The 13,074-nt window shown below is 46.5% G+C and overlaps 2 protein-coding genes across 2 annotated transcripts in view; both read left to right on the top strand.

Moving 5' to 3' along the window:
- Window positions 1-13,074, top strand: part of LOC122379422 (intraflagellar transport protein 74 homolog) — a 439,917-nt gene that overhangs the window by 177,563 nt on the left and 249,280 nt on the right. The window lies entirely within an intron of this gene.
- LOC122379424 lies at window positions 8,175-10,499 on the top strand. Its single transcript, XM_043361640.1, has 2 exons — window positions 8,175-9,219; window positions 9,527-10,499. The coding sequence occupies exons 1-2, from the start codon at window positions 8,432-8,434 to the stop codon at window positions 10,353-10,355; spliced, it is 1,617 nt and encodes a 538-aa protein (XP_043217575.1). The 5' UTR covers window positions 8,175-8,431; the 3' UTR covers window positions 10,356-10,499.

The raw sequence follows: 13,074 nt of genomic DNA, 5'->3' as shown, positions 1-13,074 counted from the left end.
CAGGCTCCCAGTGAAATGAATTATGAATGTCGCCTTTCGACGCCGGTAGGCGCCCCAGACACCAGTGGATTTACTGCCGCCTTAAAGGGACCCTCCCACCTTAACATTAGTTTTGAGTTGAGATAGCCAAATTGGTGGCCATGGCCTGAAAATACCGGTTTGGGCAATCACAACATCGAAAAATGCTTTGATTCGGAGATATGGAATTTCAAACTTGCAGTTTTCAGATTCTAAGGGGCTAATGCATTGGTATGCCCCCTTAGAATTTGTGACGTCAGCGGAGATCTAACGATTGACCTCTATAATAGCCTCTATAATAGGTAAGTATAGAGGTCAATGAATCGCCCATACGGACAGTGCAATTTTACAGGCCCCAATCTCGGACCTCCCTTAACATTCATATGTTGTAAACGGCAAACCGCCCCCGATAAATGTTACACAAACTACCTAATTTCCTCTCGCATATCGGCCATCAGGCGCCCCTTTTTGTCGCATGGAGCCTGCAACGCTATAAGCCCTCATATGTTCGTGTTGGCGTTCGGAGGCTATCGCCTTCAAAGACTTCTCCATAAATGTTTCTTTTTCGTCCTACACACAGGCGCCCCTCTTTTGCATGCACGCGCCCCTCTTCCGCATGGCGCGCTTCTCGAGTGGCTGCGCCCTCCTAGCCTTTATCGCCTGGCAAGATTATATTCGACAGGGTCGGCAGCATCTGCCTTTGTTTCAGATAAGGATGCTCTCCACTCTTCAGCATATCAAAAGATACTTTTCCCACGTCATTGCCACCCTCTTCGTGTCACAAGTGCCTTTATCAGTTGCGGTGTCGCACTGCTCAGCTTTATGGCTGCCGCACCTCTTAACTTCCTGCCTCCTCTACAGATTTTCGAGGCGCCCCTTTCCATAGCTTTAGGGTGCAGCTGCCCCCCTTGCCCCCCTGCTTCCGCCGCCACTGTTCAATATTAATGCGAAGTCCTGATACTTTGTGAAATTTATCTAGTTCGTATAGTGCAGCTTTGATTGAGTCCAATTGTGCGCGCGAAAATATTATCAGGTCATCCGCGTATTGCGATAATCGCACTTGTGATTGCTCTGTCATCGGTATGCCTTTGATATCCTTTGCTTGTAGTATTTTGTTTGTCAGTGGCTCCATTATTAAATTAAATAAGTATCCCGATACTGGGTTCCCCTGTCTTATTCCTCTTTCCATTCTAATTTGAGGACCGAGAAAGCCATCCGAGATAATTCGAGAAAAGTTGTTTGAATTAAGGTAAAAAGTTTTAATCATATGTGTACAATACGGTCCGAAATTATAGCACTGCAGAGCTTCTGTTAAGAACTCCCACGAAACAGTGTCGAACGCTGCCTCAAAATCGACAGCCATTGTTATACCAGAAGATGATGTGCTATTTATGTGTTCTATCACATCGTACATTAACCGGGTGTTCTCGCCAATGTATCGTTCTTTTATGTATGCAGTTTGGGTGGGTGCTATCAAATCATTCATTACAGTTTTTAGTCTATTTGCAATCGCTGCGGAAATAATTTTGAAGTCTACGTTTAGTAAAGAAATCGGTCTCCAGCCTTTTATCGAATCTCTTGGTTTCCCCTGTTTTGGTATGAGAGTGACAATACTCTCTCTGTGGGATACGATAGAACTGTTATTTTCTAGACTTTCTTGAAACGCTCGAAATAAGAATATGCCGATAAGTTCCCAAAAATGTTTGAAAAAAATCGGAAGTAAATCCATTACTTCCAGGAGACCTGCCTTTTTTCATACCTGTTAACGCTGTCTGTAATTCTTTCAAAGACAGAGGAGTGTCCAAAAGGCTCCTTTTCTCGTCGGATAAGTTCCGACTAATATTGTGTTTTAGATATTCTTGTTTATGATATGCTATGTTATTTTTAAGTACTTCGCCTGCAACTGTTCTGATACATATTTAAGTATTTTTTCTTTATTTGTTATTAGCTGTTCAACATCCTTCATGCTCTGCATAGAATTTCGCGTGGCGTTTCTCTTTTCTAAAGAAAGGAAATATTTGGAACATTTTTCTCCTTCTTCAAACCAATTGACCCTAGACCTGGTAATTAATCCTTGAATTTTTGGGGATCTAATCTCTTCTAGTTTACGCTTGGCTTCTTCTAAGCGCTGTAAATCTTCTTGTGTTTTGTTTTTATTAAACGAGTCATTGATGTGGTTTATTTCAACTAGAATATTTGATCCGTCCGCTCTATTTTTCCTTGCTTTTTGCTTTGAGTATCGTACGGTCTCTCATCGGATCGTCATTAACCCGCGCGGGGCTGGGGGGGGGGGGTAAATTTTACCCACCCTCGCGAATTTTTGCAATAAATCAAAAACGCCGCCAAACTTTCAGTACCTTTTCTTACATCAATTTGACACGTTCCCTGAAAATTTGAGCGAAATCCGTCGGAAAATTGTGGAGAAATTGACGTTTTAGTGACGTCATGTTCGCCATTTTCGCCTCAAACACGGCAAAATTTCAAACGCCGCTAACATCTTCATTTTTAAAGGAATCAAGACGCAACTAAAAAGGTTATACGTAATTCTACTTTGTCTATCACATGGCTATCTCGGTTTTTTGAAAATTTTGGATTTTGACCAAGCTTTTTCAAAAAACTGACTTTTTTTGGGAAAATAATTATAAAATCCAAAATTTTGAGTGTATCGAAAAAACCGGAATATATGTATGTCAGAGCTGTGGTCTATGTGCACCTACATACCAATTTTTAGAAGAATCAGTTCAAAAATGTGGGAGCTATAAAAAATTTCATGACGTCACGACTATTGGTGCCAATCGGAATTTCTTTTCTTGGAATTCCAAATTTTGTCCAATTCCAATTTGGAATTTGGACGGAATTCTTAACATTTTTTGGAAATTAATCGGAACACAAGGCCTTTAAAATTTAAAATTTTAAAACGGAGGCCTTTAAAACGCTTTTAAACACTTTTAAAATTTACGCAAAAAATGCAAAAATCGTTAAAAATTGGAATAGCCCCCGCTTTGGACAAAATTGGAAATTTACTTGGCAATTTCTTGGAATTGGATCGGAATTGGAATTGAAATTTCATGAAATTGGCACCACTAGTCACGACACACAAAAATTTTGAAAAAATGACTTGTTTGGAAGTTCTAGACCTCGTACGGAAACAAAAATAGCACCATTCGATTCGCCGTGAAAAACTGCATCAGATAGACACCTTTTTAGGCCTTAACAACCAACTTCAAAATTTGACCTCACTTGACCTGACCTTGACCTGACCTCGACCTGAAATTCATCCAGATGTGGTCCACATCACCTATTGAGTGTGCCTATTGAATTCTATGAATACAATGACCCATAAAACATGTGTCGCACATGCCCTTTTCTATATTTTGTTTTTGGTGACCTGACCTGACCTGACCTGACCTGACCTTGACCTTGACCTCTGAATGATATTGTATGCAGCGAATATTGTGTTGGTAGCCTAAGAACACGTTTTGGGCAATCAGTCTCAGTCAATTCTTCGGCAACTACGGTGCAAGGCCGATACTGTAGAAACTTGCAATTTGTACCTTTGACCTGACCTCGACCTTGACCTCAAGGCTCAAACTTTAAATTAAGTACATGTTTTTAGTTTTTCGTGATGAGATCTTTCGATTGGCGTTTGAATTTTCCAAATCGGACCATTAGTTCGGGAGATAACAGGGGGGAATTTACCCACCCCCAGCCCCGCGCGTTCGGCTGGAGACCCCAGCCCCGCGCGGGTTAACAATGTTTCATAAAACAAGCCAGAGCTAATTGTAAACTGAATATTCTCAAAAAATTTTGGATTAGATAAGTACTCATCTTTATATATTGGTGCTGCATATTGTTTAACCATATTTAAAGTAGTGTTTTTAACCAATTCATCATACGTTTTATCCTCAAGCAAAGACCCGTTAAATTTCCAAAGACCGGGACCTCTTTTCATCTGCGGCTCTTTGATGCATAGCGATACGATGCTGTGGTCAGATCTATACCCAGGGTGGTGCCTTGCTGATATTATATGATTGATCAAGTGATCCTGAATGTATATTCGATCTAGTCGGCCGTATTTAAAGGGATTCTGCCTTGTCCAGGTATATCCACTATCATGTGGATTCAGTTCTCTCCAAGTATCTATTAAATCATATTGGTCTATAATTTTAGAAAAAGCATTTCTTGCACCAAGATTGTTTTCTCTAATATAATTAGAATCGCGTAAGCGATCTGTGACAAAATTAAAATCGCCAGCAACTATAATGTTATCAGTTGGCAGTTCTTCCAGTTTACTATATAGCTCATCAAAGAAGGCCGGGCAGTCATCATTTGGTCCATATATTGTCGCAATGGTGTATTTATTCAGAAATATACTACATGCACGAATAAGAAAATTGCCGTCCTGGCAACGCTCTTCATGAATTATACTGTATTGTACTTTTGGTTTGAATAAAATCGACACTCCACGGCTATTATATGTGCCAAAGGAATGATAACACTTCCCACGCCAAATGGCATTGAAAAATTGTGCTGTTCTTTCAGTAAGGTGTGTATCCTGCAATAAATAAATATGAAAATCGAGATTTTTAAGAAAATTGACAACATCTCTTCTTTTCTCCTGGGTCCCGAGACCCCTGCAGTTACATATATGTCATTATCTTAAGTTCTGTCATTGCTCACCGTGAACTGGGAGTTGGGTGTGCTCCTGTGGTAGATGGGACAGGGGGATAGCGGGGAGGAGTGTGGGTTAGCGAGTGGAATGGGCAGGAATATAGGAAACAATAGAAAGGAGTGCAAGCTAGGCGCCCCCAGCCGCCGAAGCCGCCGGCAGGGCCCACAGCGGCCGGCCCCTGTCGCTGGAGAGGTGACGCCCCGAGACGGGCGCCACCATCTCCACCGCCGACCCAGCAGCAGCCGACCCCGCCGCAGGACTCGCAGGCACGCCCCGGAAGGCGCCGCCGCCGCCAGGAGTGAACCTCCCGAGATCAGGCTCCCGAACCGCTCCGCGTCTACCAGCAGACAAGATTCAACGAAACACGAGTACCATGACATGTGTACATTTATGCAAAAATGACAAAGTAGGCGCCAAGGGTCTCGCTCGTGGCACCACAGCGCGCATCTCCCACGTAGTGGCAAGACTAACCGTAGGCCGCGAATGTCTTTAGCCTGCGAAACATTGCGATAACAGTCGAGACTGCAGACAATGCAATAAAACAAACAGAACAACACTTCGAAAAACATGCTACGCTAGACACCTAGAAGTACTCTCTGATGTCTTTATAACCAGAAAGATCCCCTGCTCTGTCCAATCCTCTCGCACTAGGGCGGGGATCACCTGAGACACGGACTTCCCGCACCCGATCACCAGCCCGACGAGTATCCCCCGCACCCAGCCCATCCACGCCACCCGACCCTCCCCCACCCGGCAACACCCCGGGCCGGCCCACCCCGCCACCCCACCCCGCGCGGAGCGCCGCCACACGCGTCCGACCCGGCCAAGGTCAGCCGGCCAACTGACACCAGGTCAAAGGTCAGTGGCCTCATAGCCAAGGCCAAGCAAAAAGAGCTAAAAGACAATATCGACACCTTTTTTTAAGCCCCACATCTCAATTTTTCTCGAAATTGAGATTTTCGGTCTGCCATTAATGTTTACTAATGGGGCACAGTTCGGTGCTATCAGATTTACAAAATGTACATAATTGCCCGCTTGAAGTAAAAAAATCAAACCCCATATATCATGATTTTTCAAGTTCATTTTTTTCTAAACCCCACAACTCATATGTTTTTTTTCTAAACCCCACATCTAGTGCTTTTTCGTGAGTTTGCGAAACTGCGTGACTCCGAGTTCTGATGCTTCTCCGTGACTGCTTTCATCATCATCATTTCATCATCTTTTCATCATCTTCGGGCCACAGCCTGACCGCCACAGCCGGTCGCCGCGGTGTTGGCGGCGACCTATCTGCGGCCGGCACGTATGACCGGAAACACGTGGGCAGCTGTGTCCCTGACCCAGGCCGCGTGGCGCACAGCGATTTGATTGGCTGGCTCACGGCTGGCTGAGTTTACGCCGGGTCACGCGTTGGCTGGCCCGCCAAAAGGAGGGCAGCCGCCGATCAGTGCGTGGTGCGTGTTGGCCGTTGGGCGCTGAGTGTCGAGATTAGTGGTGTCAATCGGTTACCAAAATTTCGGTATACCGTTACCGAACCAATACCGATTCGGTATTCGGTATTATATACCAAAAGCATTTGGTATTTTGTCGGTATCATGAAAATCAACTACTGTCATAAAATATTTGAAAGCATTTTTGATAAACCTTCTGAACTCAAATTTGATTTTGCTAAATGACACTGGATGAAGAAAAATGGCAATCATGACACATTTCTCCCAAATGCATGATATCCTAACAAATGGGCAAACACATCAACTGACAACTGTAATATCAAATACATCAGTCTACCAATGTTAAATGGCAACTTATCAGTGTTAGCAAATTCCAATACCATGAGGATAATTATCCTACAAAGAAAGCCAATGTGCAAGACATAAACATGAATTAATGTTTAACTCACTGTATGCTGGAAAACATACTTAAACTACCTTTCTCAAAATTTCCAAAGCATTTATTAGCAACAAATTTGACTTTGTTTTGAGGAGTCTGTGATTGATCTTGACCTTGTCTTCCTCTCCATTTTACTGCAATGCAATTACATTATCCAAAACCCTGTTTAATACAGCACTAGCTTCACCATTATCATCTAATATTTAAGGCAGCATTTGTCACTTCATCATCACCCCCATCAGCCCACAAATCTTCAACTTCGCTCAACTTCAAAAAGCCTTGTAGTGAGCGATGCTGTCATGATCCTGTGGATAATTTATTTTCTTCAATTAGTGTTCTCTTTCCTGCTCTCTCAACAGATACAGATCGCTAGCAATTTTATCATAAACACTTATGAAATATAATTGGCTTTTGGCTTGACTCGCACACAGCAGTTTCAAAACTGAACACATCTAAAAACATTTCAATGTCGCAGCTGCGCCAGGTTGAGGAACCGATATAGCTCAATAATTAATTGAAAATAATTGAACAACTATGCTTTTCTGGTACTTCATTTTTCAGCAAAAGTGGCCTACAACTTTCTTGAATTAATTTTAAGATGTCAAAATCTATACAAGGAATTTTGATTTAAGTGGACTTAAGCAAAAAAGAAAAGAAAAACTTTATTTTATACAGTTTAATCAAATGCAAATGGCCGCCGCCTGTAAGGCCGCCATTATGGAAGAGATGACACGTGACGTGTGTCAATGCTTCCGTAAAATTATGGACATTTTACTTAGATTTCATCGCGATATCATTACAGTGGTGTCTGCTATCTATCAGTGTGCCTCGTAAGTAATTATTTATCAAGTTTTGTTGTGTTACACATTTGTTTATGAAGAAAAATTGGTTGCGTCAGTATCGTCACCAATCACCATGCTACTTGGGTTTAACTGTAGGACTAGGTATCATGGGCTTTGTTTACATTAATGGTGTAGCAAGCCCAAGGTGTAGCCCATCATTGTCAATTGGGTTACCACTTTTGGATCATGATAACACACTAAACCCTGTCTTGACCGGACTCGAAATGAATGACTTGAATTGAAAGAAGGTTTGATGGGTCAGGCACGGACAAGATTCAGGGTTCAAGTTATTTTCCTAACACCTCATGCAGTTGACTTGAATCCACATTCCAGTAAAATAACTGACCTGAATATTTGTTAATAGTTACAAAATAAGTTATAAATGTTTTTTTTTGCAATGCAAATAATTAACAGATTGCCTGATTTGTTTTTGTTACCTTATTTCAAAGTATTAGGTACCTTTCAAGGCTTATCATATGTCTTGAGAAAGTTTGAAGCATTTGTTTGATAATTCCCTGATTTCGGTATCTAGTCGGTATTTCCCCCTATTTCTGAAAATCGGTTCGGTTTTGGTATAATCTCAGTGGTTTTGGTCGGTATCGGTTTGGTATTGGTTTCCAAAATTTCTGAAATTGACATCTCGACTCGAGATGGACAACGCCGCGATGAAGAGCGTCCTGGCAGACGACGACGACGCCGACGACATCAGCGACGTCGGTCTGGGCAGTTCCCCAGACTCAGACGTTAATAATAACGCTGCCGACTTGGAGCCATCGTCGTCATCTGACGAGAGTATAATCATCGGCACCCGCGGGCGGCGTGACCAGGCCCGCCGCGATCCAGTGGCGGGCGCCGCCAGGAACTGTGGCCCCCGCGACGGTGCCGGAGACGTGACGGCCGCTCATCCGAAGGACGGCGTCGTCACGGGTCGCAAGAGGGCAACCGAGCTCTCGCTCGCTTGCGCGGACGATCGTTCGTCAGTCGGAGCAGCAAAGTGCATGATGCAAGAATCATGCGGCCGAACCCATGCTCAGCTGGTAATCGTCGATCTCGATGCGGATGTGCCGACATCACGGAGCAGGTCCGCAGGGCGGCGTTCGAGCAGTTCTATTCTGCCACCAGCAACGCTGAGCAACGCAGCATGCTCTCAAAGTCGATATCGATCGTCAAAAAACAAAGTGGGAGCAGCAGACGCGTGGTTGTCGCTTACACAATAGAGAGGGAGAACGGTGAGCGACTGCCTGTCTGCCGTAAATTTCTGATGGCCACACTGGACATAACGGCGGAACAAGTGCGCACAGTCATCAAGAACACGAGGTCCGGCCATCCGCAGACGACGCGCCGAGGTGGCGCGCGTCGCTCGGTCGACCCGCAGAAGCTGGACGCGCTGCGCGCCTGGATCGGCGCGCTGCCCGCCGTGCCGAGCCACTACTGCCGCGCTAAGTCAGCGCGTCGCTATCTGCCGTCTGACGTCAGCAGCGTGCATAGTTTATACAGGATGTATCGCACTGCCGTTCCGGGGGCCCTCAGATTCGGAGTGTTCAGAAAAGTTTTCAAGACGTTTAACATCGGCATCCACCAGCCCCGCAAAGATAAGTGCATCATGTGCACACAGCACGAGCGAGGAGAAATCACGGAGGAGGAGATTCATGAGCACCTGGCCGAGAAGCGGGCACTCTCCGACTTCTTCGCCGCCGCCCAGCAGCGCCGTGACGAGCAGGAGCGCGTCGCCTCCTTCGACCTGCAGAAAGTCCTCAACACCCCACACACGGATTCGATGCTCGTCGGATATTCACGCAGGTACGGTCATAAAAGTGGTTTGTTTATCTAGTTTCTTGAGCTCTGAGTTTTATTCTGTGAAACTTTGCACAGAAAACAACAAAAAAGCGCAATAGTCAGAGTTCACTTTCATTGATATCAATTGTAAATCATATAATTTGTCATTTTCCATTGCCTCTCAACAGTTCACTGACAGTGCCTGAGTGTGCAGCTATGTATACAGTAAGAAGCAGATCCCAAGCTTTTTAATGTAGGTTTCATAATTTTGTTTTGCCGCAATAGATCAGACATTTTTGTTCCGTGAACTGATATCAGTGATTTTTTACAGGTACGCTGTCTACAACGAGACTGTCTATGAGAGCCAGACCCGTCGCGGCCTCTGTTTCCTGTGGGGAGAAACCGACGGCAAGCGCGGCGCCAACGAGGTCACGACGGTCGTGTGGCGTTACCTCAAGCTCGTCGACCAGGAGAGGAACGTCACAAAAGTCAGTCTCTTCTGCGACTCCTGCTCGGGTCAGAATCGCAACAGGATCCTGATGAGCTCGCTTCCCGTGATGCTGAAGAACCTGCAGAACATCCACACGATACAGGTCACGTTCCTCCTGCCCGGGCACACGTCCATGCCCGTCGACAGCGTGCACGGCACCATCGAGCGGTTCGTCCGGAAGCGCGCTGTCTGGGCACCGTCTGAGTGGCCCGCATTCATTCGCGCGGCACGTGTCAACCCCTTCCCTTACGAAGTGGTCAAAATGGCGCACGACGACTTCCTCGACTGGTCGTCCAAGGAACTGTTCAAGACCAACAAGAACGAAGACGGGGAGCGCGTTCCATGGGGCTCCATCCGCTTCGTTCAAGCCACGTCCACTGGCGTCAAGTACGCTACCAGCGTACAAGAGGCGGGCCAGGAGGGCATCAAGCTCCACAGCGTCATTCCGCAGCGCTCGTCACGGAGAGGTCGTCGTCCCAGCGCCGACAGCAGCCTTCCTGGAAAGGCGTATCCCGCACCGCTGGCCATAAACCCGGCTAAGTACAGGGACCTCGTGGCCCTCGTCGACAAGGGGATAATTCCCCAGGAGAGGCACCAGGAGTACAAGGGTATGAAGAGTGAGCTCACGGTTCCGGATGAGCTCGCCGAGTCGGACGAGGAAGACCAGTGAGTTCATTCCAGTCGGCCAATGACTGGACTAAAACTGCGCGTTGACTGTGTATGCCTGAAAGTCTTTCATTGTGTTGTGTTTTTGTCTGAGACTGGCAACAAGTCATGTGTATTCGCCTGCCTCTTCAGATGACAGATTTGTGTTGGGTAAAAATAAACATGAGTGTGACATGTGGTGTTTTGTTATGCAAGTGCACTCGAAACATGTTTTTTTTTTCTAAACCCCATAAGTGAAATATTGACTGAAATACATTAAACTCATCAATTAGTAGGTCACATCCTTAGTTGCTGATGGTTTAGTTTCCCAAAGAGCAAATTTGAACAAGATCGGACGATTACACATTTTTTAAAACGTTTTTCTCGTTTCCTGAACATTCACGAAAAATGAGATGTGGGGTTTAAAAAAAGTGTCGATATGACTGTTCAGGAGAGAGATGGGTGAAGCATCTACAAAGAAGATCAGACATCAAAGTACTCCCTTCAGACAAAGGAAATAGGGTAGTAGTAATGGCAACTGAGGATTACACCAACAAGGCGAAAACTCTGCTCGATGATCCTGCCTATAGGAAGGTACCAAGCGATCCTACACCCAGGGGTGAAAAATTATATCGTTTTGTCGTTGTCGACGACAACCGAAAAGACGATCTAATGGCGACCACGCGCAGCGCCTGAACTGATTTAGACCTCCCGCTTAGTGCGGTTAGAAGCGCGCAATCCATTCGTCTCTGCCAGTGCCCACCCTACCCAATCGCCTCTGCCCACAACCATTCTCTGCCCCTCCCTCCCCCATCAAATCGACTCGCAGTTCTCGAGTCCGTTACCACCCGCTACGCGGCGGCATCCCAGTGGAAAATTTCCTGGTATAGCTACAGACATATTCCAACTCCCCGTAGCTATTTAGTATATACTGCGTCGTTCGACCATCGTTCGGACGGCCGACCGGCGACCCTCATAAAGGCGACCAATGGCATACCAAGTGGTCGCCGTGGTTGTCCACTGGCATGCACGTGTCTGGCAAATCTAGTACCTTCCAGGACTCGGCCGGCCCCTGCCCGCACCCTTCAGCGCCGCCCCCGGCCGGCGGTCAGTTAGCGTCCCCTCCAATCCGCCGGGGCTCCTTTTGTGACGTCATACCCACCCCCGGCGGCGCCTGGGGGTAGGTCCGCAGTGGGACCGCGTCAGTGCCGGTAATATTTTGATGCGGGGAGGGCACGCCATGTCATGCCCACGAGGGTATGGTGTCTCGGGACTTCCAAGGTCGAGGAATAAGGATCGTCGGACATTTGAACCTGACAGCTGAGCGCCCTACGCTTTCAAAAAGGAGAGGAATTAGAATGTATTCGCACGGAAGGTACGTGGCGTCTGCACGACTTAACCCGCGACCTGGTGGGGGGGGGGCTATTTTTTGCCCCCCCTCCAGACTTTTCGATATATCTCCAGAACCACTGCGCCGATCGTCACCAAACTTTCAGTACCCTCCCCACTGAAAAAAAAAATCGGGGAACCCCATTTCTTACAATCTGACACCCCATACTCCAAAATACTCCTAAATTAGGCTCCGTTTTCATAATTTTAGGATGTCATGGGTGTTGTGACACCCGACACGGGAGCCCCATTACCTTTTGACGCCCCAAAAATGTACAGTCACCAGCAGTTGCTACCCATCACCCCCGGACGGCGGGGGAGCAAGCTATCACCGCCCCTGCGAGACTAGCGCCGCCATGCGCCAAGGAGTGGAAACACCACGTGACTGAGGCCACGTGAGGGCAGGGTCACGTGATGGAGGGGCGGAGCATAGTAGCTTTTGCGCCCGACACTAACTGAAATCCGGCGCTGTGATTGGGCGCCTTAGCATGAATGAAGCCCCGGCGCCAGAATCAGCCGTTGGCCTTATATGGAAAGTGAGCCTTTGCGTTTCACTGTTCTGCATTGGTTTGAGAGCCACGGCACCATACGAATTGTGAGCCCCTTTGAACGGGTCACCGCCCGAGGCACTGAGGCGACGGCTGTGCCGGGCAAAGTCTAGCCTGGTGGGAGAGGTGGGCCAGGGAAAGTGCGATCGAGCAGCCACTGGGACGTGGATTGATATTATCCAACCGCGATAAACGATGTCAGCAGCCTCTTCTCGTGTCATAGACAGTGTCTATGACACGAAAAGCTAGACAGAAAACGTGGGCAGTGCCCAATCAAAAGCTTCTAAACGATCCTCCAGTTAAGAAGTTGGCGAGGTAGCCAGACCAAATAAAAAGTTTATAATTCGATTTTGGTTGACAAATGACATACAAGCCCGCTGTGATGGACCAAAAAAGGAGCTGAACAGTTCATACAACTTCTAAAAAGCTCAACGGTTTAAAAATTAAAAAAAAAGTTAAATGTTAAAATTCAGCCTGCATGTTTAAACTCTGGTCCGGCGCTGGCAGGAAGCTTATATTGCGACTTGCAATTCCACTACGTTATAATATAGCCAAGAGTTCTGTGAGAGCAGCAACTGAAAGCCCCGTTGAGGGGGGGAGGACGGCGCGAAACGGCCCCCTCTCTCCTTTTCAGTCGATATCTCCTAAAGTATAGCAAATGTCGCCACCAAACTTTCAAGACCCCTCCGGGCATCATTTTTACACCTTGTGACCAAATTTTTCCAGAGCTCTTATGAAAGGTTAGTCACAAATGACGTCAGAGGGATGTCGTGTTCTGTCATTTTCGACCGAACAAAAGGTTTAGCG

Source organism: Amphibalanus amphitrite, unplaced genomic scaffold (assembly GCF_019059575.1).
Source record: "Amphibalanus amphitrite isolate SeventyFive unplaced genomic scaffold, NRLGWU_Aamphi_draft 000077F_arrow, whole genome shotgun sequence".
Lineage (NCBI taxonomy): Eukaryota > Metazoa > Arthropoda > Thecostraca > Balanomorpha > Balanidae > Amphibalanus > Amphibalanus amphitrite.
This window is presented reverse-complemented; position numbering and strand designations above follow the sequence as displayed.